Below are 23598 nucleotides of genomic sequence, written 5' to 3' on the forward strand. Positions count from 1 at the left end.
TTTGTTTTCCCCATCTCTTGCTTATACGGCACTTGTTGTGAATTTTGTAGTTCATAAAATTATGATTCTTCATGTTCTCTGTAAAACTACGACTGAAGGAAAACTTGTTATATCTTTTCCTTCTGTTATTTAGAAGGCCTTTGTTGTAGAGTGAGTAGACACTTCAAAGTCTGGTTTTATTTGGTTCATCAATGTTTTTCTTTATCTAACAAAACTTAATTATTTTTTCATATGATGTTGAAAAGTTATAGACCGTAACAAATATGCTCTTTGTATTTGAATTTTAGATTACGTAGGGAGAGTGTTTTATGTTGTTAAAAAACTGTCACAAAACAAATACACTAGGTCTGTTGATGTAAATATCTATCCATGTGGTATCAATATGGCAGTTGTATGTTTCTAATGTGTATGGTTATTATAAGTGCAGGCTCATGTGAGCTTCTAGAGGACCTATGTGGATGTTCTAATGTGCCATTTTTAAACGACATATGCAAAATTTAGTGTTTCTGTGGCATGTAGACAGTAGACAGATGAGTTATCTTTACTACTTCAGCATCTCATTAGTACAAACTTATGCTATCAATTCTATGCATGTTTCTTGTGCATTGGCAGTCATGACTTCCATCAACATCCGATGGTCATAGAAGATTCTCTATATGATGGAAGTCTGGCACTAAACTGCAGCTTAGGGACCATAAAGAAATCCTTCCTTTTCCATGTAAGTTAGGTCTCGACCAGATCCTCCTCTAAATAGAAGTTTTCATGTTCTTAGATAATTCATGCAAGATTGTAGATTTGTTTACAGAACACTTGTGTTCATGACCCTGTGAACCAAATTCTAATGCATTCTATGGAATAACAGATCCAAAGGGCAAGATAGAAGTTAGGCCCTGATCATTACCTATTCCATGTTTGTTCTCATTTGACTTGGTTGCTGCAGTTGGAGGTTTGAATGCAACCCATGCTCTGCTGGTGTTATATGAGGTATGCAAAACCAATCTTTTGATTGTTCTCAGAAATGTAGGTTGATTAGAACTGAAATAATTCCTAGGCTACTGTATGGAGGTTCTGCCAGAAGCTTTTTCTAGCCTTTTGATGTTCTATATCTAATACTTAAATAGTGAAACTAAGCCTGCATAATTATTTTTGCACTGTCACCATTCAGTGGCATATGTACCAGTGGAGGAGGGGGACCCAAGTCACCAGTTTTATCACACAAACTAATATAGTGTTGCCAATTTAAGTTTGGAACATGGCTTCACATGGCTTTGGCATTGCTTAGAGTTTTGGACATGCATTCTATTGTTGTGTCATCTACTCTATCCTTTGTGTCTCATCTATGTTTTCCATCTACAGCAAAACCTCAGTCAGAATATTTATTGTGCAAAATGGCCCCAGAAGAATATGGTGCAACTCTAGGCATGACTTCAAACTGCACAATCATGGGTTTTTTTGTCAGTACATGTTATTTCATCATATGAAGATGATTAGTGCATAGCTAAAAGTTGTTTGACATGATGGCAAAGGGGACTAAACTGCTTCCAGAGGAAACAGATCCATGGTAACAAGATTCAGAGAAGGAATCAGTGTGTTCATAATACAAGTGGACAGATTTCATCTTCAAAATCAGCAAGTAGACAGAATTTATCTTTGTTAGAAAACTATTCTTTGCAACTTGAACATTGATCATTTAGTTCTGGAAGGAGTGATTCTAAATCTATAATCATATAATATCAAAAATCTGTATGTCATCAAAGTCATAGACTAAGTTCATTTTCCACTAAAAAAGAACATGATGTGAGATTGTATTCCTCTGAAATAGTGTGATGCAACTAAAATGCCAGTGCTCTTGGCCCAGATCAGAGACACTGCACATGATGGAACATTAAATAGCTGGCTCCTTTGGAGGGGGCCAAGTCAGTGTATGCTTCAGTAAAGGTTCAAACTAGCAAGACATCATGATGGAACTTTAGGACACATAGGGGGGGGTCCCTGTGTTCTTCAGAAAGGCTACCCTAATGCACTCCTATGCAGAACAATTCTTTTGAACTTTTCTCAAAATCTCAGACCTCTAATGGTGGTGTGTCAGATATTTGAAATGCTGCAGAGATTGTCAAGATTACTTATTGCTAGTATCTGTTTTAATTAACCTCTGATGATTAACTAAATTGGTTTATATTGTGCAGGGATGTGCTCAAACCTATTCAAATGATAAAATTGCAACAAAGAATTTTATTGCATACAACAGAAACAAGAGAAACTTGCAATAATATTCTTAGAATTTGAAGTTGGTCACTTTCTATTGAGACATCCTAGTGGTTAGGATACTATTGTTGTATTGTTAATTAGGTCTAATGTTTGAGTTCATATAAAAATATCTTGTACATTGTTTAATATAATGAATATAAATTAATTTTAAAAATGATAAAAGTATCTATTTTTCTTACAATTATGAATCATAAGCTTAGCGGCGATTAATACATTTAATGAATCGAGTTCAATAAATCTTATTTTGCATAAAGATGATTGTAGATTCTTTCTTTTGCCAATTGATAAACTTTAGTGAGAAAACATGCATCAAGCTTTCAAAAAATAATTAACAAAAATATTAAAATGATCTACAGGTGTTTTTTGCGCTTTTAAAGTAGCTTTGGGGAACTTTGCTCCATAAAAAGATTATAATACTTAATCTAACCAAATTTTAATTTAAACTAAAATCTTAAACTTTTAAGTTATTGGCCAAACCTAATATATGTAACCTGACTCTTTCAATCATTAGTGATATGAGATTATCCTCTCAAAATATCTCACACACATAAATATTTCTAATCCTATTCATGTGTGTGAGTTTAGGGTCTTCTCGTTACAATCCAAATTTCGAGTTTATATCTTTTTCGATACTAGATTCAATTATTTGCATCTATCTATAGTAATGCGACTCATCTTTATTCACTCAAACCATAGTCTAACCGGCTTAATCCCTTTTTTTTTTGTTTCATTATTATATATATATATATATATATATATATATATATATATATTTTGACTCATTCAGATCGTTTTTTTTGTTCATTTGACTCTCATACCACATTAGAAAATTCAAAAAAGCTAAGAGAGAGAGAGAGAGAGAGAGAGTTTGTGTGGGATCCAAGAGAGCAATAGGTGTTAGGTGTTAAGGACTTATCTTATTTCATCGAGAGCCATGTTTAAGAGAGAGAGCCATATTTAAGAGAGAGAAATAACACTGGAGAGAGAGAGAGAGAGAAAAAGATTGTTTAAAGAAAATAATAATAACGTAGAGAGAGAAATAATACTTTTTAGAGAAAAACCCTGGTATGTTAGAGAAGAAAGTCAAGAGAGAGAAGATTCTTGAAACAGTGCTCGTGAAATCAATGATATAAATAAATAAATAATCCAAACAAATGAGATGTTCTGAATTAATTCAAGTAGTTCTCTTCAGTCTTCATCTTTGCTTTTGTGAATCTAAAAATAATAATAATAATTGTGGAATCTCCTGTCCAATGTTCATAGGCTTCTATCAAGGATTAAAGAACATTTAATTTCTTTCCATGTCCAAGATTATTATGCTTTTTCTATTTTTTTCAAGATAATTGTGGTTGATTTTGAATCTTGCTTATAAACTAAATCTTACATGTTTAGTTCCATTTTTTTCCTTGAAAATTTATCTTTGGAAAAAGGAATGAATATTTCTGACAGAATATGAACATAAAAAATGTTTAATTGATAAATAAAAAGTTCATGTTTAAAATAATTTGAGAGAGTGAGAGAGAGAGAGAGAGAGAGAGAGAGAGATTTTTGGGGTTTGGGGAAGAAGGAGTTTGAATTTTGGAGGTGTGTGACGAGAGTGACACTTGAGGGGCCCTTCCTGGCACGAACCCTAAAAATACGTCCTTTCTCTGTAGTAAGGATGGATTCCCACTGTAAAGTGTAAATTAATCCCGGATCGAAGGGTCTCCGCTTGTCCGTGGATCAGTCAAAGCTCGCTCCTCCACCTCACTGTGGAAAATTGGCTTGATCCGGCCCAGCTCACACCCTTTTTAGTTTGTTCGCTTATATCTTGTTTGCCGGTTGCGTCCTGTTCATTGACTCGGTAATTCCAGGTGATTCTTATCGTCCATTTTTATCTTTGTTTGGTTGTCGGTGGGTGTTTCTTTCTTTGGTTACGAGTAATGCCGCTTTCGATGCGCCATTTTGTGTAGATCACTCACCTACCTGACGCCAAATCACGGAAAAATCACCTTTTTCGGGCATGCAATCAAGGAAATGTATCGCGGTTGTGCCGAAAATTGATTTTCGTATGTTCTGATGCTCAGTGAGGTGGGCGTCACTTCGTTTTTTTTTTGGGTGGATTTTTGTAATATTTCTTGATGAGTTCATGCTTAGACTTGGGGACCTTGATCTTAGTTCTCTGTTCCGCTTTCCTTTCAATTTTTGTCTAAATTATGCCTGCTACATGCTGTCTTCGACATCCTCGTGTGGCTGACGATCAGCCTCGTTTTACTTAACATGAGCTTCATAGACTTCGAAATCTCACCTGTCTTGATTCTTGGGTTCACTTGGTCTCTACTCATCTATGCATGGCTTCTATAGTTTATGCCTAAAAAGAAAGACGAGTAATCATCGGTTGAGTTTGCATTCATTTTAACTTGTTCTTCAGTTATCTATTTTCTGCATGGTTTTCGATTTCATGAGGTTCTTTTCGTAGTGAGTTGTTCCCTTCATTGCCCTCAAAGTTAAGCAATTTGTAAATACTTGCCCTAGATGTAATTAATTCTATCTGTGTTACTAGTAACATCTGATTAGTTTAGTGAGCTCCTTAGATACTGGACAGTTATCCTCAATGCTACTTTCATTTTAATATCAAATTTGAAAATGCAAAACATGTGTATGGAATTATCATGAAGGAGCCGTCAATTTCATGCTCATCATGCTGCTCTTTCACCTACACCTGGTTTATACTACAAAACTATTGTCATATTTGTGAGTCTTATTTGTCAAATTTAGCCTGACTAAAATTGAATTAGGAACCCGTATTACAAAAGACATTGCATTTCTTGTCCCATCAATCAAGCCTTAGGGGGTGGTTTTTATGGTTCATATGGTGCCATACAAATCTTTCTGATTCATCTCTACTTTGCTTATGTACACCACTTTGATCATTGAACCCCCACATGTTGCTATGTTCTTCGGTATTTCGGGCTGTCTTGTCCTTATACGATTGTGTCCAGCTGAGATAAGTCAATTTGTGGGCAGATGAAAATTTCATTGCCAGAATTTTGAAACTTGAATCTATGAGCATCATACGTTGCTTGTTTCTTTTTGCCAGTTTCACTTACTCGTGGACGGACCTTCATCCTAAAATGGCAGCTTGTTATTGGTTAAACTCCTTATATTTACTTTCCATAAGCATCTGTGGTAGGAATATTGTCATTACATATCTCATCCTCAGAAATTTCATGATTGGACCTCATGTCAATCATATTTTTGTGCATTATGAAGACCCTATCAGCATTTTAATATGATGTTGGGTGTTGACCTTGGTGTAGAAAATGGACTTTCTTTGTTGCTATTTGCTATGCTGGGTCACTTATTTACGGAATTTGTAACTAGATGCTCTTTTTCATGTTCTGCATCTTCATCCTGACTAGATAGTTTATTTCCATGGACTCTTTCCTTTCTTCTTCCACCTTGTTTGCTTGACGCATAACTGAGAGCAACATGAGTGGATCTAACTGAACAAAGGTGATGTCTTCCACGTAGTGAATCTGCAAATGTGGGGAAGGAAACATTTGTAACATGGCTTGGATGTCCTTGTTTTTCCGAAAGAAAAGAGGAGGGGGACTACAATTTAAAGCTTCACAAAGTAAGTACATTAGTTTGGGTTGCAAACACCAAAGAGTAGTATAGACTATAGAGCTTTTCTCCCCTGTACCTTGATCAATTTTTTGCTTGCTACAGTTTTGTTTAGCAGGCCAAATTGACTCTTGCAGATGCATGACTGGGCATTTGCCATGCTCATATTCTTTTGGTGTAAATGATTTTGTTATTAAAAACATTTAAATTTATTGTTCATGAAGCCCCTAGTCAATCTAATTTATCCTTTGAAGTCACTGTATGTCTTTTGTGAAGTTTTCTAGTTAGAATCCATTGGGATTGTTCTGTCATCATATTACCACCTGCAGATCAGTAAGATATAAATTTAACAGAATAATTAGAAGATACTCTAGGGGATGCAAAGGAATCAAATCATGTTTTGAGAGCCTAAATAGGTATTGTCTAAATAATGTTCTTTTAGAATCTTTACATAGCAATTTGAAGTTTGATAAGATGCAATATTTTGTATACTCAAACTAAATGTCAAAAATCTGTAACATTAACAATGTAAACTCTCATTTTATTGTTCATACATTAATTTGTTTCCTTTTTACTTAGACTACTGCTAATTGGTACCAGTTTGTTCTTGATTAAGCTTTTACAAGATCAGAGTTGATTGCATATCCTCAAGGTCCTCAATGATCATGTACTGACTTGATAGTGGTTTTGCATGCTTGTCAAGTATCTTTCTTGTCATGTAAGCATGAAAGCCTACAGTTGGTACTTAGGTTTTGCAAGTTGATGCTAGTCCTTTGAAGTTTGAAGTATATAGCTATAAGTTTTTTGGAGTAGAAGCTCAAAGTGCGGGAAGAAAAAATAATGCAGCAAAATTAACCATTTATTTTGGACATATATTTAATTTACCCCTTCAAATATTCACTTTCATGCATTTGAAAAAATCTTTGTTAATTGCTAGTTCTAGTATTCCTTGACTCTTATTTATTTTTTTTGTTTTAGCTTCTGTGGTTTTAATCATGGACAACTTAAGTTTTTATGATTTACTCATATCTATAATAACTCGTACATTTTAAAAAACGTAGCATATAATCTCCTCCCGTCAAGTCTAAGTTAACAGACGTTAAAATTATATGGTATGCTGACTTATAATAAACTATTAATATAATGATATGTATAATTTAAGTTTAAAAAAATATCCATTTTAGCCCTTGTGGTTTTGATCATAAACCGCTTAAGCCTTTATTGGTTTTGTTCGTGTCTAAAATAACTTCTATATTTTTAAAAATATAGTATATAAGTCTTTCCTATCAAGTTTGAGTTAACATCCGTTAGAGTCTGCTTATGTGACATACTGACTCATAATAAACTATTAATATAATAACACGTGTAATTTAAATTAAAAAAATTGAGAGCACCATCAATGGTAGGAGGAGGTATCATTGTGGAAGCGACCACCAGTAGTAGCATCAAGTCGCTATTGCCTAGCAGGGTGTCGTACGCACGTAGCCTCTTCTGCGCTGACGATAAGCTCAGGAGCTTCCACTCTTGTCTCAAGTGGATGTGCGTCAACTAGTCCGACGCTAGGCATGCAATGGTCTCCTGGTCCCTCTTCCTCTTCCTGGGCATCTTCATCCCCATCGCCTCTCACTTCGTCCTCTCCTGTGCCTCCACCCGTCGTGCCTACGACGTGTGGTTCAACTCTCCCTCACCTCCGCCTTCGACCTCTCCTACCTCTACTTCTCCTCCTTCGTCCACTGCTACGGCCTCTGCCACTTCCTCTTTCTCGACAAGATAGACCTTTTTTTTAAACTTAAATTACACATGTCATTATATTAATGTTTTATTATGAGTCAACATGCCATGTAAGCAGACTTTAACATCTGTCAACTCAGGCTTGACGGGAGGGGTTTATATGCTATGTTTTTAAAAATATAGGGGTTATTTTAGACACAAACAAAATCATAAGGGCTTAAGTGTTTTATGACAAAAAATATAGGAGCTAAAATGGATCCCTTTTTTAAATTTAAATTACATGTGTTATTATATTAATAGTTTATTATAAGTCATCATATCACGTAAGCAGACTCTAACGTCTGTTAACTCAGACTTGATAGGAGGAGCTTATATGTTATATTTTAAAAAATATAAGAGTTATTTTAGACATGAGTAAACCATAAGGGCTTAAGTGGTCCATGACTAAAACTACAGGAGCCAATTTTCTTTAGAGAGATCTTAGATAATAATTCACAAGTTTCATGAGTTCGTATTCTTTTTAGAGTTTTAATTGTTTTTTATCAATCATCTTGTTTTGAATGAAAATTATTAATTGTATCTGTCCCTTTCAATTGTTTGTTATACAACCTTGTGTCTCTGGTACAATATTTTGTTGCAGCTTAGCTTTTTTTAACTTATAGTTTGACAGTGATGTTTCCTGTAGTTTAGGTATGTGCTAGTATGCAATGTATGTCAAATTTTCCTGGATTCTGGCCTTGTCGATCTGTGTACTTCAGTTGAGGTTTTAATTGCAAGAGAATGTTGAAGACTTCTGTTGCTCCAAATGAACTTCACTTGAAGAGGGAGCTTGTTGCTCTCCGAAAGGCACCATTCTTACGGGATCCAGAAACTTGTTCATCCTGGAGGTCCTCTTTGAGTTCTAAATCATTTTTTGCAAACTCTAAGCCAAAAAATGGACATGGAATGATAGAAAAATTTACAGGAGAAATTAATCATGGCTCATTACTTAATTTACTATCCAGAGGTAAAAATGGAAGGCAAAAGTTACATCTCTGTAGTTTGAGTTCTTCTAAGCCCATTGAAAGAGCACAGAAACTAGATGAGGAAGACAGAGAAGAATCAGCTAAGGAAAGTCCAGAAAACTTCAGCGTAAGCAATTCTCTTCTTGCAGAAGAAAGTCCAGAAAACTTCAGTTTAAGCAGTTCTCTCATTGTGGATTCTAAGAGTGATACTTGCCTTGAAGTTCCTGTAAACATGTATAATGTTGCGGCTATCGATTCAAGAATTCCTGTTAGAAGAACTATCAGAAAATTTAGAAGAAAATCAATTTTGAAAGGGGGATTGATTAAGCATTCAGCTGCCTTAAAGCTGCTGGATACAACATCAAGCTCTTTAGGAATTCTTGACTCAATTGAGGGATCTGATGACAGTGGGGACTATAATTCTGAGAATTTGCAGCATTTGGCACAGGATCTAAGCCAAAAAATTGGATTTATTTCTCGCTCTGCATCACCAATTTTACATGGATGTGGACATGGATGTCAGTTGTCTTCTTCAAGAATTCCTAGAACTAGTAAAAGAGTGGGATCATCTCAATCTTGTACTCCTGCTTCAAGTTGCTCTTACTACAAATATGGTGGTCAGGACCCCAGCACTATTGGTTCTTGGGATGGAACTGCTACTTCGTTTGATGGGGATGGCCTGGATCAACTAGAGTTACCAAAGGCTAAAAAATGTGGTATTCCTAGCTATTGGTCAAAGATAACTAGAGCTAGGGGTGGTGGAGGTTTTATTTCTCCTTCACTATCAGATACCCTAAAAAGAAAAGGCAGTAGCATTCTCTGTGGGAGTCAGACTTTGTCTAATAAGAAGAATTTATCAGGTTGTCACAAGCAAAATTACCTGTCAAAATCTTCTCAAGGTTTACCTTTGCTGACCAATAGCTGTGACGAAGGCCATTCATCATTAGATACTTCAAGTGATGAACTGTCAAGTAAATTTGGGGAGCTTGATTTGGAAGCGATGAGCCGTTTGAATGGGAGGAGATGGTCTAGCTGCAAAAGTCAAGAGAGACTGGAAATGGACCTACCTGGAAGAACTTCCTTGGAGATAGCAGATCAAAGAACCTTGAGCCAAAAGTACCAGCCACGGTCTTTTCATGAAATCGTTGGACAGAACATTGTTGTTCAATCTCTTGGTAATGCCATTTCAAGAGGAAAAATAGCTCCTGCTTACCTATTTCATGGTCCTCGTGGGACAGGAAAAACTTCATCTGCAAGAATATTTGCTGCAGCTTTAAATTGTCTTAGTGAAGAGAACAAGCCATGTTGGTTTTGTAGAGAATGCACTGCTTTTTCTAGTAGACATGGAACAAACTTTATAGAAGCCAATGCAACAAATAAGATGTGCATAGATCAAGTTAGATATTTGCTGAAAAGTCTATCAATGGCTAAAACAATTTCACAGTATAAAGTCTTTGTCATTGATGAATGCCACATGTTATCTTCACAAAATTGGTCCACATTCATGAAATTTCTTGAAGAACCATTGCCTCGTGTTGTATTCATATTTATAACTACTGGAACAGGTAGCTTGCCTCGTGCCGTTGTATCACGATGTCAAAAATACATCTTTTTGAAGGTCAAGGATGTTGATATAGTCTGCCGGTTGAGGACTCTCTCTGTAAAAGAAAATCTTGATATTGAACTGGATGCTCTAGATTTAATTGCTCTGAATTCGGATGGTTCACTTAGGGATGCAGAAATAATGTTGGATCAATTAAGTTTGCTGGGCAAAAGAATAACTACTTCGCTTGTAAATGACTTAGTGAGTTTGCTTCCACATTGTCACTGTATCTACAGTCTTTTATGTTCAATTTCATTAAAATTAAGCATTTAAATATTGATATCTGTTTGACTTAGGGGCTTCATATATTGTTCTTGACTTTATATTTAATTAATAACTGTCTACATATATTGGAATTTGGAAATCATTTTTGACATCAAAATATGCATCTGTTATTTTGGACTTGAAAATGGAAATCTTTAGACATTGATGATAAGTTTTTTTAAGGCTCTTTGATTTTCTAAGTTGAGAGATTTTTTTTTGCCTTCTAAAGGACAAAGTTCCATCGGCAAATGTTTGAACTTCTTATTTCTTGCATATCTTCTGTCTTATTTACAACTTTTCTTTTCATTTCTCACTTGATGTCATCTTTCTCAATGGATGCTTTGAGTTGTCAAATAGTGTTCAGCACATCACTTCTGTTAAAATTTAAATTGTTCTAAACCTATTGATAGAACTTTCTCTTTGTGTATAATTTTCTTATGTTTGAATTAAAGCAATGTCAGCATGCTTATGCTTTTTCTTCTATTAGATTTAATAAGTGATGTTTCTTTTCTCCAATAAGCAAAGTTATCTTATTATGAGAACTTACAGGTAGGAGTTGTGCCAGATGAGAAATTACTTGATCTTCTGGAGATAGCCATGTCATCAGATACTGCTGAAACGGTTAAAAGGTCTAGAGAGCTGATAAATTCTGGTGTTGATCCAATAGCCTTGATGTCCCAATTAGCTGGTCTTATAATGGACATAATTGCTGGAACTTACCGATTGGCAGACCTACATTCTGGTGATACAACTCTTGGCGGGCGAAATTGTGAGTGCATCAGACAGATCATGTTCTTTTGTTCTTGCCATTCACTGGATGATGTTCAATCATATCTCTTGTTTCTCTACTTTTTATTGTACTAAATGCAATGCTTCAGGAGGGCTAACCGAATTGAGAACAATAACTATTTGCTATTACCATGTGATTCTTATTAGAAGTGCTATATTTGTCAGATATCATGCCTTGATTTGCTTAGAATCTCGGAGGGGTAAGTGAACTAGAACACTGGAAGCATAAAAATTAGAAAGGATAAAAATTTTTACTTGAACAAGATATTCAATAAAACAGGAAAAACTGTGTGGCTGATTTAGTTCTGCTTCCGTTTCAACATCTTTTGCCAACATATCAATTGTTCGTGTGTTGGTGATTGAGATCCAACTTAGTCCTTCCTGCCTTCAGGTGATTGAGGCACTAGTATATAACTTCTCTTCTCTAAGTAGATGTGTTCCTTACTGCCAACTCAATTGACAAACATTTGGCAGCTGGCAGTGATCTTGATAATGTAGAAAATGATGCTTGCTTATAGGTTCTTCCCGTCCCTTGATTATTATAGAGAATGCTTGCTTGAAGGTTCTTCCAGTATGTTCAGCTACCATGATTTTACTTGTATTTATAACTGATGACTATGTTGTATGTAGTGATTTAAAAAACGTTAGACGTCAAAAGACACTAAGGTCAAAACATGCCTGAGGTGCTAGGCGCTTGCTCGAGCAAAGCGAGACGCTAAAATATAAAAATATATATAATATAATTAATAAATATAATTATTTAAATAAAAAATAATATTAAATTAAGAAAATATTGTAAAATTACAATATCACATTAACAAAAAGTCTCAAAATTCAAATGATAGCAATAATTTCAAATAAATAAAAATTAATAGTATTAAAATAAAAATATATATTATTAATCTAATAAATAAAAATACTGTTACTAGAATACAGTTAGTAGTATACTGTTAATGTACTGTTAATAGTATACTATCGAAGTGAGAAGAGCATGAGTAAGAGGAAGATCGAGGCTGCTGACTGAGAGCAGTGGTAGCAGCAAGCAGCGGTAGTGGGGAGAGGGAGCGGTGAGCGACGATAGTGGCAACGAGCAGCGGTAGCGGGAGCAGGAGCGGCGAGCGACGATAGTGGCAGCGGCAACGGTAGCAGCGAGCAACGGCAGTGGCAGCGGGAGTGGTGAGCGACAATAGTGGCAGCGGCAGCGGTAGCAGCGAGCAGTGGGAGCGGGAGCGACGAGCGAAAGCGGTAGAAGCGAGCAGCGGTAGCGGGAGCGGCGACAGTGGCAGCGGTAGTAGTGAGCAGCGGAAGCAGGAGCGGGAACGACGATAGTGGCAGCGGGAGTGGGAGCAGCGAGTAGGGTTAGGGTTGGGAAGTCGTGAGAGGAAGACTAATATCGGTGCTTTAGTTGGCTCGATTGAACCAACTAAAGCACCAGAGACCGAACCAGACCTAAAATGCTAGTTTGGTCACCTAGTTTAACCCGGGCGCTCATCCGAAGCGCCCGACGCTTGGGCTTGGGCGAGTGCCCACACGACGCCTCTTTGAAGCGTGCCCCCTGGAAATGAAGTGAGGCACTCGGGCCTTGCCTCGCCTCACCTAAGCACTTAGGCGAGCGCCCGAGCACCTATTGAAATCATTGGTTGCATGTTAAATATTTTTACCAATGTTTGACATATGCTTGAGTCAAAAGTAGCATATTGGTTCAGGAGGGTTTCTACAGTATAAGATACCAGGCCCATTAAAATCATGGTCAGTTATATTATGTTAAAGTTTATTGATGTAAAACTGGCCAATATTTTAGCTTCTCTCAATCAGTTAAGTATAGCTTGAGGAAATTAATGAGGAAATTAACTGTTATACATGAAGGTTATATGATGCAGTTCTCAACTGCCATATTATATCACAAAGTTTACTTCCGTATTTTATGTTTGAAGGGGGAACCACTAAAATGTTATGAGATGGGCTAATACATGAGTAGGGAAGAATAAAGGAAGAGATTTTTCTAGGAAGGATAAGTACCTCAGTCGGGTGTAAGAAATTCATAAAAAGATCAGCTTTTGGCAGAGTAAAAAGGTGTGGAGCAGGATTCTACAAGACATTGTATCGATTTGGTTGTAGTATTGGTGAGCTGACTGGGTTTTTGTGTTTTTATACATAGTTTAGTGGGAAAAGTTGAAGATCATTATCATGAAAATGCCAAGCCAAAGAAAATTTTCCTGTTCATCACTTACGAGAATGTATCATGCAAGTGTAAGATTATTATTTAGGTAATATATTAGGCTTAGTGTCCTAAGGAATCAATTTTATTTTTCAGATAATTTAATATACAGCTATTGATAGATAAAAATATGTGCCCATGTTTACATGTTATAGGCAACAACTTACATTAAAGTTTTGTCCAATTGTAGAATTCTAATTTATAATTTGGTCTAGAAAAATAGTTACAAATATTTATTTCTTCTGAGCTTCATGCAGGAGTTTAGATATCTTATGTCTATAGCCAGGTATGTTAGGACATAATTGATTGGATTCTCATTTTCTGTAGTGTTTAGTAGTTCAGTAATTGTGACAACTTATTTTATGGATGACTCACTGTTAATGTTACGTTTGTGGTTTGATGATAATTTCAAATGTTTATAAACTTTAAATTTGGTAAAACAAAAATCAGTGTGGTTTTTCAGACCAGAAAGAATTGCTGACTGAACTAAATTGCTCCATTGATGTTGGATTGAATCTGTTCCTATTCTAGACTCGGAAAAGCTTATTTATTTGTAGTTAATTCTTGAGAGATTTGGTTCAAATTCCCCACGTCAAATTGACTTTAATGTCTATGCCATTCAAAGCTCTTAACTCCAACTCCTGTGACATATACACGGTACACCTGTACCAACAATATATTACATGCATTTCTCAGATTTTCATAAATATCACTAACTTTTTTTATTATACTGATGCTATCATGGTCTACACATTTAATATGGCTATACATCTTTAAGCAACAGTAAAGGTTCCCATCAAAAGTTTGAAGGTGGGAGGTGATACTCAAAGAAACCCTGTTACAAGGGCATGAAGAAAGCTTTGTGACAATAGGGGATTATATCACAGTCTGATCAAATGAAGGGCCAACTTCTGATTTTTGTTACACATTATTCAATATCTGTTTACTGTTTTCCTGCTGATACAGGTCATAGAGTTCTCCTATTTCCTCTAAAGCATGTTAATTAATTGCTTTCTTACTGTAAATTTTGTTGATGAGAAAGATTATTGGTTTTCTTCATTCTGTTCGTGATAATGGCCACTCATTAACATGGCACCGCTATGTTAACACAGAATCACAAAGATCATACCCAATCCACGAGGCTCCCACCAATGAGAGGTCTAAGGAGGGTCAATATATGCAGCCTTTCTCTAACTACACAAACTTTTTCCATGACTTGAAACATGTTCTCCCAAGTCACAAAGGAATACAAAATCACAATTTATTCATTTACATCTAACCAATCCATGTAATGTAATTTCTATTACAGAGGTTTATTCCATTTGAATTTCTTTTTTATTATTTATTTGTCACTCTGCATGAAGTTGGCCGTTCTTCTTTGTGTTCTGACTTTGTTTCATTTACCTCCAAACTGTTCCTAGTAACTGAAGCTGAGTTAGAAAGACTACAACTGGCATTAAAGATTCTTTCTGATGCTGAAAAGCAGCTAAGACATTCAAGTGAACGATCAACATGGTTTACTGCTGCTCTGCTACAGCTTGGTTCTGGTAATAATACAGAACCTAATAGATCAAGCAGTAGCAGCAGGCAGAGTGCTAGAAGAAAAAGTAATGGTGTGTCTGACATGGACAGTCTCTCCATGATGCACAAGAACAGGCAAGTTACTGAGTTTCAAGAATATTATTTTTGTTTCATATCCTACACTAACAACATATACTCTAATCCTTACATCGACTCGGCATATATGGCTAATTGTAAAGTGTTACCTGCAAACAGGAGATCCCTTGACAGAATATTAGATAATTTTTCTCATACAAGTGATGCTACTGGCAAGGGAGAACTCAGGTCTATGACACCAGAAATGCTGAATGAGATATGGAATCTTTGCATCCATAGATGCCACTCAAACACACTGAGACAGTTGCTTTCTGCCAATGGAAGACTTCTATCAATTTCTGAAAATGGAGGTAGGCAATGATTTTATCTGATGACTATTTTACCTCTTTTGTTTCATTATCTATTCTTGACTTTCATATCAAACCTTGGTACTTGATAACAGTCTATCATATATTAATTGTAGCCTGCTTGTTCCGTATCAGTGTGTAAGGCATCTCTTTCTGCTTCAATTGTTATTTATGGAATATACGATCAAATTTCAAGTTAAAATGTTTTATGAAATATTCAGGCATTTTGTTATTTTTAAGATTGATGGTCATTTATTTAAAGGGATTACTTTTAGCAATCAGGTCAACTTGATTTAGGTGGCAATGTTCCCGAGTATCCACAATGCACTTGAAAGTTCTGCATGCATCACATATGCCCTTCTTGGGAGATTCGGTAAACTAGGCAAAGGTCTATTGCATAACATTCATAATAAACTGATAGGAAACTACCTCTAGCAAAAGGTATAGTCCAAATAGGAAGTTAATGAGTTTGTCAACATTTCATTATGACTTGTCATTATGTAACTTTATTAGTGAAATAGAGCTACATAAATACAAAAAGGATAATATTTCCCTGATCAGCTTTGGACAAAAGAGCGAGCCTTGATACAATGGTAAAATTGTTCCTTGAGGACCTAGGAGACCAATGTTCAAGTCTCGGAAACAACTTCTAAATAAGACTGTTTATGTGATCTCGAGAACCCAATTTATATCAAGGAGTCTCATATATTGGGTTCTCGCTTTATTAGATCTCGAGAAATGTAGCTGCTTTGATATAAATTTATTGCCTCATAATAAAATTTTCAAGATGCATCATTCTGTCCTCTATATCTTCATAGACAGATTGTTTATGTGATTATGCATTATTATATTGTGAGATATGTGCCAGAAAATGTCAGTCTGGATGTAAGTGGCACATTCATCATCCAACTTTGGATATCGACAACTGATGAGCACATGTTATATTGTATGTTTATTTTGAACAGTGTTGTATCCTTTGAGATATGTAAAGACTTGTTATACCAAGCTTAATTGTTGCATGCAGTTCACTCTAGGGAATTATGTGCTCCTAAATCTTCAGCAGAAAGTATCTTAGGGAGTCAAATTTCCATCTGTACTCCACCATCTCTGGGAATGTATGCTCCTAAAATCTTTCAGAGAATGTAACATTTGCTGGTCCGACTCTGTATTGGCACATGGTATACCAATTATGCCTAGGTAATACCGAAGTTGAAGAAACCAGTTGGACTGGTATATACCGATCAGTATTTACCAGTTAAACCTGGTTCTGGCATGTAAATCACCGGGTCCAGTTTGAAATCAAAGTTTTTTTAATTTTTGGAATTTGAACAGCTGAAAACAACTGCTAATCTCTCTCTCTCTCTCTCTCTCTCTCTCTCTCTCTCTCTCTCTCCTTGCCCCCATTGTGATGATCCCTTCTCTGTTCTCTCAACAGCTTTCTCTTCAGGCAAGCTGCTGGTACACCTCATATACAGGGACCTCCATAGGTCCAGTTAGTGACCAGTATGGGTCTCGGACGGAATTTGAAACCACATGTTAGCCATTCTTTTTGACCAATTTTCTCAGCGGTAAAACATGTGCTGTATCATTCAAAGGTCCTCCTTTGGTAACTATTAAGAGGATGGTGCATACCAGCATAGTTGTTGCTTTGTCACATGATGACATTTTCTCTACTCCAGCCTTGTATATTTCACATTTATTTTCCTCAACCTTTATGAATCAGGTGTGCCGCACCAATTTGAGTTGACACTGGGTTCCTACAAACTGTATTGATCATCTTGGTAGTGGTGTCTTAGATGTATGTTTTCCCTAGTATTATATTCACTCCATTATCTTTATTTAAGTTAAATTATGCACTCTATTTCATTTATATGAAGATTTTGATTTGCAACTGGAAATTTAAAATTTGATGAGCAAACATGAAATCAAGTATCCACGTTCTGTAACATACCACACCCCCTTATCCATGTTCAATAACACAGCCCCTAAAGTTTATTTAGTTTTAAACTCCATTACATGTATCTCCATATCAGGTTCAAAATATGAACTACCTATGATTATAGTGCCCTCAATTGAAGAATCCTGACTTCGTCCCTGCATATTGCAATGAAAACTAATAAAACAAAAGGTTCTACCTTACGTCCTCATTTTTTTTTCACAAAATCTTTCCAAGCTAGCTTTTTTTCTTGGAAACTAGATTGCTGAATTAATGTTCCTTGTCATAATGAAATCTCTTTGGTTATGAGAAAGACCTTTACTACCTTTTGGCAGGCATATTGATTGCTTTCATTGGATTTGAGGATAGTGTTACAAAATCCAGAGCTGAGAGATTTCTGAGCAGCATCACAAACTCAATGGAGATAGTCTTGGGATACAATGTAGAAGTTAGAATGGCACTTCTACCCAAAGTTCATTCTGATGTATTACAATCAGAGCCATCTCTAGCAAGCAACCAAATGGAAAAAGATAAGCAAAGAGAGGCAAGATCTGATAACCTTATTAGCCATCCCAATATAGGAAAGATCAAAGGAAGCAAAATTCTGGATTCCTGTGAAGGAAATCCAGAAAGAGCCCATGAGAAAACTGACATATCTGCACTTGGAGAAATGGACTATGTACAGACAAGTGTACCAGTATTAGATGGTTCATGTAACAGTAATGATAAAGGTCAGGGGATTTTAGCCCAAAGACCTCTAAAAGCAGCTACTGATGAGCAGAGGTTGGAGACTGCATGGCTTCAAACTGCAGAGCCTGGATATGTAAGTCAGCCAAAGCCTGATAAGAACCAAATTCTTCCACAGAATGGAGTAAACCATCCGAGTAGTAAACAATCTTTGACAACAACACCGAAATCATTAAAGAATTGGGATGATGAATTGGTTCAAGGGATCAAAGCTTTAAGAACCAGTGCCACTGAGGGCGATCACAAGGAACAATATGAAAGAGCCGATCACTATGCCATTTCTCCAAGTTTATTGCACTGTTACAAGACAGGCAACTCTGAGAAGCAGAAGATGTAAGTTTTTTGCTTTCAGTAAATATATTTAAGAACGTGTAGATATCCAGTTCTGCATATTATTACCTAAGATGTTAGGACAGAAAATTTGGTGAATTATTTACACAAGAGTTTTAGATGAAATTGTTTTCCACATATCTGACAATAGTTTTGGAGGCTTTTTTCTATTTTTAAGTTCTTTATGCAGTTGATGAATTTGTGACTTTTGCAGAGTTCACTCTTTTAATCTCTATAGAGGGTGGGTATCATGTGCATATCAGAGCCATCCATCTGTTGATCTTTCATTTATCTGTTGTTTTTGTTACTGTGTTATCTTAGTACAAGAAAGGGATACTTGATTCTTAATTAAAGTATGACTAATGGGTAAAATTTGTATGTGAATTACTTATCATGGCATCCTAATATGGATAGAAAAGAACAACTTGTAAAACCTTTGCAGTTGTAGGTGACCGGTTGATCTTGATGAATTTTCTTTTCCTCTCTTGATCTGAACCGTGGTCTAAAATAACATTTCTGGGCTAATTTAGAGCTTGTTTCTTAATGAGTAAGAAGATATTTTGTTATGGAAAATGTTAAGCATTATCATTTCTTTTGGTGTCATGTAATAACATTAATATACAAAAATGACAAAGTGATTCAGTCTAGCTTGATGTAGTCCATTTCTTTCACATCAATCTAAATTGCTATACTGCATTCCAGGGGATATGAATCAGGACCTGGTTGCAATGGGATTCTCTGTTGGAAAAACCCCAAAAGCCGTGGAAGAAAGGTTGCAATTGGATCTTGTTTTCTTTTTCTCATCTATGAGCTTTTTAGAGTTTTAAAAACTTAGCCTTGCAATTCTGTGACAATCAGGTAAAGCAGGGAATCCATCTAAGGTCACCAAGGGTTAGTCGGGCTAGTCGACTCTCATTGTTTGGGCAGTGTGTGAAGCTGAAGTCAGCAGAAGACAGGTTGAGCAAATGAATGGGAGAAATTTGCAGATTTTACACCTCAGTGAGTACATTCTCATACCATTTGTGTCCAATTGCCTTTCTATTATTCAAATATAACAAGAACTGTGATGTCCCAACTATCTGGGGTCAGCTACTTGGATCTTATCTTGCCAGCAAGCTCAACAGCAAGCCTTTTCATTCTACGAGTACAAAGGTAACTTAGATGAGCCATTTTGTCCTAATCAGTACTAAGTTGAAGCATTTGTTATGAGAAATATTATCGGCTTGCAATGAATCGGGCAACTGCTTCAATGATTCACCTCAGTGCTCCTGGTTAATCTGCTTTTTTCTTGAAGAACAATTTATTTTCTGAGCTGATAGAAGATTTCATAGTTCTAAACCAATGAATTTCTGTTATACTCTTTTTTCCTTTGGTATCTTGTCAGACATCAAAATTACCACGTAATCACTGAGATGAGAATCAAGTATCTTTATCATGCTAGCAGGAACAAATAAGAGCTTGTCTAATAGTGTCAAGCATTGTTATTCCCATTGGTTCATATTGTAAAAGATGAAACGTTTCATAGAAAGATGGCACAGCATGATGTGTGCCGAAGGTGCCACCATCTGGTTAGACCAATTTTTGTGTCGGCGAGTATGACAATTCATACTTTGTCAGAAAATTATTGGCACACAACAGTGCCATGACATAGGATTACTTGACCATATTTGTTTTGCATAACATTTTTGTTGCTGATCTAGTGATCTACATCGACATTATGATCATGTACATTTTATTTATAGTTTTTTTAGTTAATTTTAATATATTTAACTGAAAGTATTGGAAAAGTATTCCAGTTCATACTTTGACAAAAGTATCAGAGCACCATTCCTTGAATGGTATCATATTCAGTATACCGGATCTACATAACATTTTTGTTTCTAATCTACATCAATGTTATCATCATTTTCACTTTACAGTGTAGTTCTTTCAATTAATACGTATACAATATACCTTATGGTAAACTAATTCAAGTGATACCAACCTGCTCTTGTTAGGCCATCAAGTATTTCCCTAGATTTTGTTCTTCTAGTGCATGATGAATGCCCTGGAATTATGCTTCTCTATCAGATTTATCTAAAGATTAGTTTTAGCAGTTGATTTTTTTGTGGATGATATGCATATCATTGTTCACTTGTTGATCATGAGTATCTTTATTCAATTGGCTGAGGTAATTTTGTGGTGATCTTGTATATAATTTCCTGATAACCTTCACCAGAAAAAAGAGGATAGTTTACATTGTCATGATCTGCCATGCCCTTTAGACATTGAACACAAAACTACAAGTTTTGGTGAAATAGTTATATATATATATATATATATATACCATAACATGATTTTTAATTCAATGTAAGAAATAGTCAAAATTAATCTCCATTAGAAATACTAATCAGTGCTCTGGGCATCTAATCTGGAAGATGCTCCATAGTAGACTACAATCCAACTCATAAAATAAACTCACCTTGTTCTTACTCTTCAAATTGATTTGTTATTTAAAACATGAATGTAAAATATATTAATGGTGTAAGACTTGGACTTAGTGAGAACCTATGCCAAGCACTTTTGAACATAAATTAATCAAAATTAGAAGAGCTGACCAAATTTAATAGATTGCATAATTTACAGTGGTGATCATCCAAACTAAATCAACACATAAAGTTAGTATATTGACTTCATCTGCAACTTGTAAGGCTTAAACTATATGTATAATAGACTGTTTATGAAGGTTTGCACACATTGAAACTCCATGAACATAAAAATATTCCTCCATTTGCAATTTTTGTAGTCAATTTCTCATAAGAATACAAAGATACTACATAGTAGCACCTTCTTGGAACACACACAGATCCAAGAACTAGAAAAACAAGCAACAAGAACCATCAAAGGAATCAAGTTTGTCTCCAATTCCAATACTGCAGCAGCATTCATGAGCACTGCAATGTCAGGCATGCATTATTCTATTGACCGCAAACAACAGTCTCTGTTTCTAACTGCAAAAAGCTATGCAGCCGTGCAATCCAAGCAGCAGCTCATCCTCTCCCCCAATTTGAGATCTCCTCACATGCCACCCCACTCGAACGCAGGCCAAAAGCCTCCCTCTCTCTCATTCGACCCGACGGCATCTGTCTTCTCACTCCTGCCATGAGGCTTCTCCTCCTCCTTGGCATCTTACTGCTGCCGACAGTGGCCTCGCCATGTCATTTCCCGGCCATCTTCAATTTCGGCGACTCCAACTCCGACACCGGCGGCCTGTCGGCCGCCTTCGGCCCCGTCCCCTGGCCCTACGGCGAGACCTTCTTCAAGATGCCCGCCGGGAGGTACTCCGATGGCCGCCTCATCATCGACTTCGCCGGTGATCATCGTCTCCTTCCTCTTCAGTACTTTCCCTGTAAGCATCTATCGCTATTCTCACTCGCACGCCGTGAACCTTCAGCCGAAAGCCTCGGGTTGCCGCACATAAGCGCGTTTCTGGACTCGGTCGCCGCCAACTTCAGCCATGGCGCCAACTTCGCCACTTCCCTGTCGACGATCTTGCCGCAGAACGTCACGCTGGCTCGCGGCGGCTACAGTCCCTTCTCCTTGGACGTGCAGCTGAAGCAGTTCTTGCAGCTCAGGCACCGTTCTCGAGCAGTGTTCAGGCGAGGTATGTCTCTGCAGTAGTAGCGTGCAGGGAACAGTAGCAGCAATCTGGTTCTGATCCTACCAAGTCATCAGGAGGAGTCTTCGGCCATCTGATGCCCAAAGAGGAAGACTTCGCCCGAGCGCTCTACATGTTCGACATCGGTCAGAATGATCTCACCGCGCTCTACTTCCAGAACGTGTCCGCAACGCCGTACCTCTCAGCTGCACTGAAGGAGCTCTCAAGAGTTGTGCAGGTACCTTCCAACAACTCTGAGCACGTCGATCGTCTTGTTGCATGCATTCCAACGACGGCAATTGTGTTGGCACAGAAGGTGTATGAGAAAGGAGGGAGGTCGTTCTGGATCCACAACACAGGCCCCTTGGGATGTCTTCCCTATGTGCTGGTCCGCGTGCCGCCGGCGGCCTCACGGTTCGACTCCTCCGGCTGCTCCATCCTCTTCAACGCACTGGCCGAGCAATTCAACACGATGCTGAATGAAACAGTAGCGCAGCTCCGGAAGCACCTCCCTCTCGCCTCCTTGATCTTCACCGACATCTACTCCGTCAAGTACTCCCTCTTCCGCCGCGCCGCGATTTACGGTAACGCTAACACCACCACCTTCTGCGAAGTCAACCTTATAGCTGAACTATCGAGTTCACATGCATGCGCCATGGCTCGTCCGCTAGCCATGTTCTAGAGATCCATTAAGGCAAAAGGAGTCACATGCTCACCCGTAGTTTACGCACTGGTCTCTTTCTCGACACTGTTGATGAGACGTGAAGGATGCAAGGTTTCAGGATTCGAGCGTCCGTTGCGAGCTTGCTGTGGCCACGGCGGCGGCGCGTACAACTTCGACGCTGACGTCTGGTGCGGCGACACGGCGGAGGTGGACGGCACGAGAGTCCTGCTGGGGAAGTCGTGCAGGAAGCCATGGAAGAGGATAGTTTGGGACGGAGCTCATTACACTGAGGCTGCAAACAAGTGGGTATTCCTTCACATCTCCGGCGGGGAGTTCTCGCACCCTTCGGTTCCTCTGAGCATGGCATGTGGGAAGAAGACGCCCACAACATAATGCCTCTTTGTTTGCATGGATTTTGCTGCACCATTGCATGGCTTTGGTAGTCTTCTTCAGAATAACGCTATGATTTCTTTTTCTTTCTTTCTTTCTTTCATAGATTCATGGATTATTGTCATATTCACAAGACAAAATTTTTTGTTGGTTTAGATCAGATTGGGTCCATTTGAATCCAAAATGCCATATGGGATGATGATGAATTCATGAAATAGTATCAGCAAGTTGCAAGATGCATGTTGACTTTAACTATCCATATGAGCATATATAAAGCATGTGTCACTTTTCTAATACAATTAAAACAAAAAATATTAATATTAAACAAAAAGTACATATATGCATATATATATATATATATATATATATATATATATATATATGTACTGCATCAAGATTTATATTATATACTACTCAGTGGTTTGCCTTATATTATATATTTAATAT

The 23598-nt window shown here is 37.1% G+C and overlaps 2 protein-coding genes across 10 annotated transcripts; both read left to right on the plus strand.

Moving 5' to 3' along the window:
• Positions 1–3854: 3854 nt before the first annotated feature.
• Positions 3855–19895, plus strand: LOC103989357 (protein STICHEL). 7 transcript variants are annotated; one of them, XM_065188808.1, is made up of 9 exons: positions 3855–4338; positions 5782–5884; positions 8291–10413; positions 11026–11245; positions 14905–15450; positions 17719–18463; positions 19163–19232; positions 19319–19459; positions 19550–19895. In XM_065188808.1, exons 3-8 carry the CDS (start codon positions 8386–8388, stop codon positions 19427–19429), a joined length of 3720 nt encoding a protein of 1239 aa, XP_065044880.1. In that variant the 5' UTR covers positions 3855–4338; positions 5782–5884; positions 8291–8385; the 3' UTR covers positions 19430–19459; positions 19550–19895. The 7 variants fall into 7 exon arrangements, with proteins under 7 accessions (XP_065044880.1, XP_009406452.2, XP_009406455.2 ...); XM_009408177.3 differs by having other exon boundaries at positions 3856–4121; positions 4221–4338; positions 19319–19895; XM_065188810.1 differs by having other exon boundaries at positions 3859–4338; positions 14905–15139; positions 15260–15450; positions 19319–19895.
• Positions 19491–23368, plus strand: LOC135676999 (GDSL esterase/lipase At3g26430-like). 3 transcript variants are annotated; one of them, XM_065188811.1, is made up of 6 exons: positions 19491–19612; positions 21469–21812; positions 21894–22103; positions 22175–22335; positions 22411–22681; positions 22880–23368. In XM_065188811.1, exons 1-6 carry the CDS (start codon positions 19527–19529, stop codon positions 23152–23154), a joined length of 1347 nt encoding a protein of 448 aa, XP_065044883.1. In that variant the 5' UTR covers positions 19491–19526; the 3' UTR covers positions 23155–23368. The 3 variants fall into 3 exon arrangements, with proteins under 3 accessions (XP_065044883.1, XP_065044884.1, XP_065044885.1); XM_065188812.1 differs by having other exon boundaries at positions 22414–22681; XM_065188813.1 differs by having other exon boundaries at positions 22873–23085.
• Positions 23369–23598: the final 230 nt, after the last annotated feature.

This window comes from Musa acuminata, chromosome BXJ1-6, assembly GCF_036884655.1.
Source record: "Musa acuminata AAA Group cultivar baxijiao chromosome BXJ1-6, Cavendish_Baxijiao_AAA, whole genome shotgun sequence".
NCBI classification, from domain to species: domain Eukaryota; kingdom Viridiplantae; phylum Streptophyta; class Magnoliopsida; order Zingiberales; family Musaceae; genus Musa; species Musa acuminata.

Coding starts and splice junctions, on each gene's coding strand:
- LOC103989357 (XM_065188808.1), top strand. CDS start 8,386: ATGTTGAAGACTTCTGTTGCTCCAAATGAACTTCACTTGAAGAGGGAG. Junction 11,246..14,904: donor AACTCTTGGCGGGCGAAATT/GTGAGTGCATCA, acceptor AACTGTTCCTAG/TAACTGAAGCTGAGTTAGAA. Junction 19,233..19,318: donor CCAAAAGCCGTGGAAGAAAG/GTTGCAATTGGA, acceptor TGTGACAATCAG/GTAAAGCAGGGAATCCATCT.
- LOC135676999 (XM_065188811.1), top strand. CDS start 19,527: ATGTCCCAACTATCTGGGGTCAGCTACTTGGATCTTATCTTGCCAGCA. Junction 19,613..21,468: donor TTCATTCTACGAGTACAAAG/GTAACTTAGATG, acceptor AAAGCTATGCAG/CCGTGCAATCCAAGCAGCAG. Junction 21,813..21,893: donor CCTCATCATCGACTTCGCCG/GTGATCATCGTC, acceptor GTGAACCTTCAG/CCGAAAGCCTCGGGTTGCCG.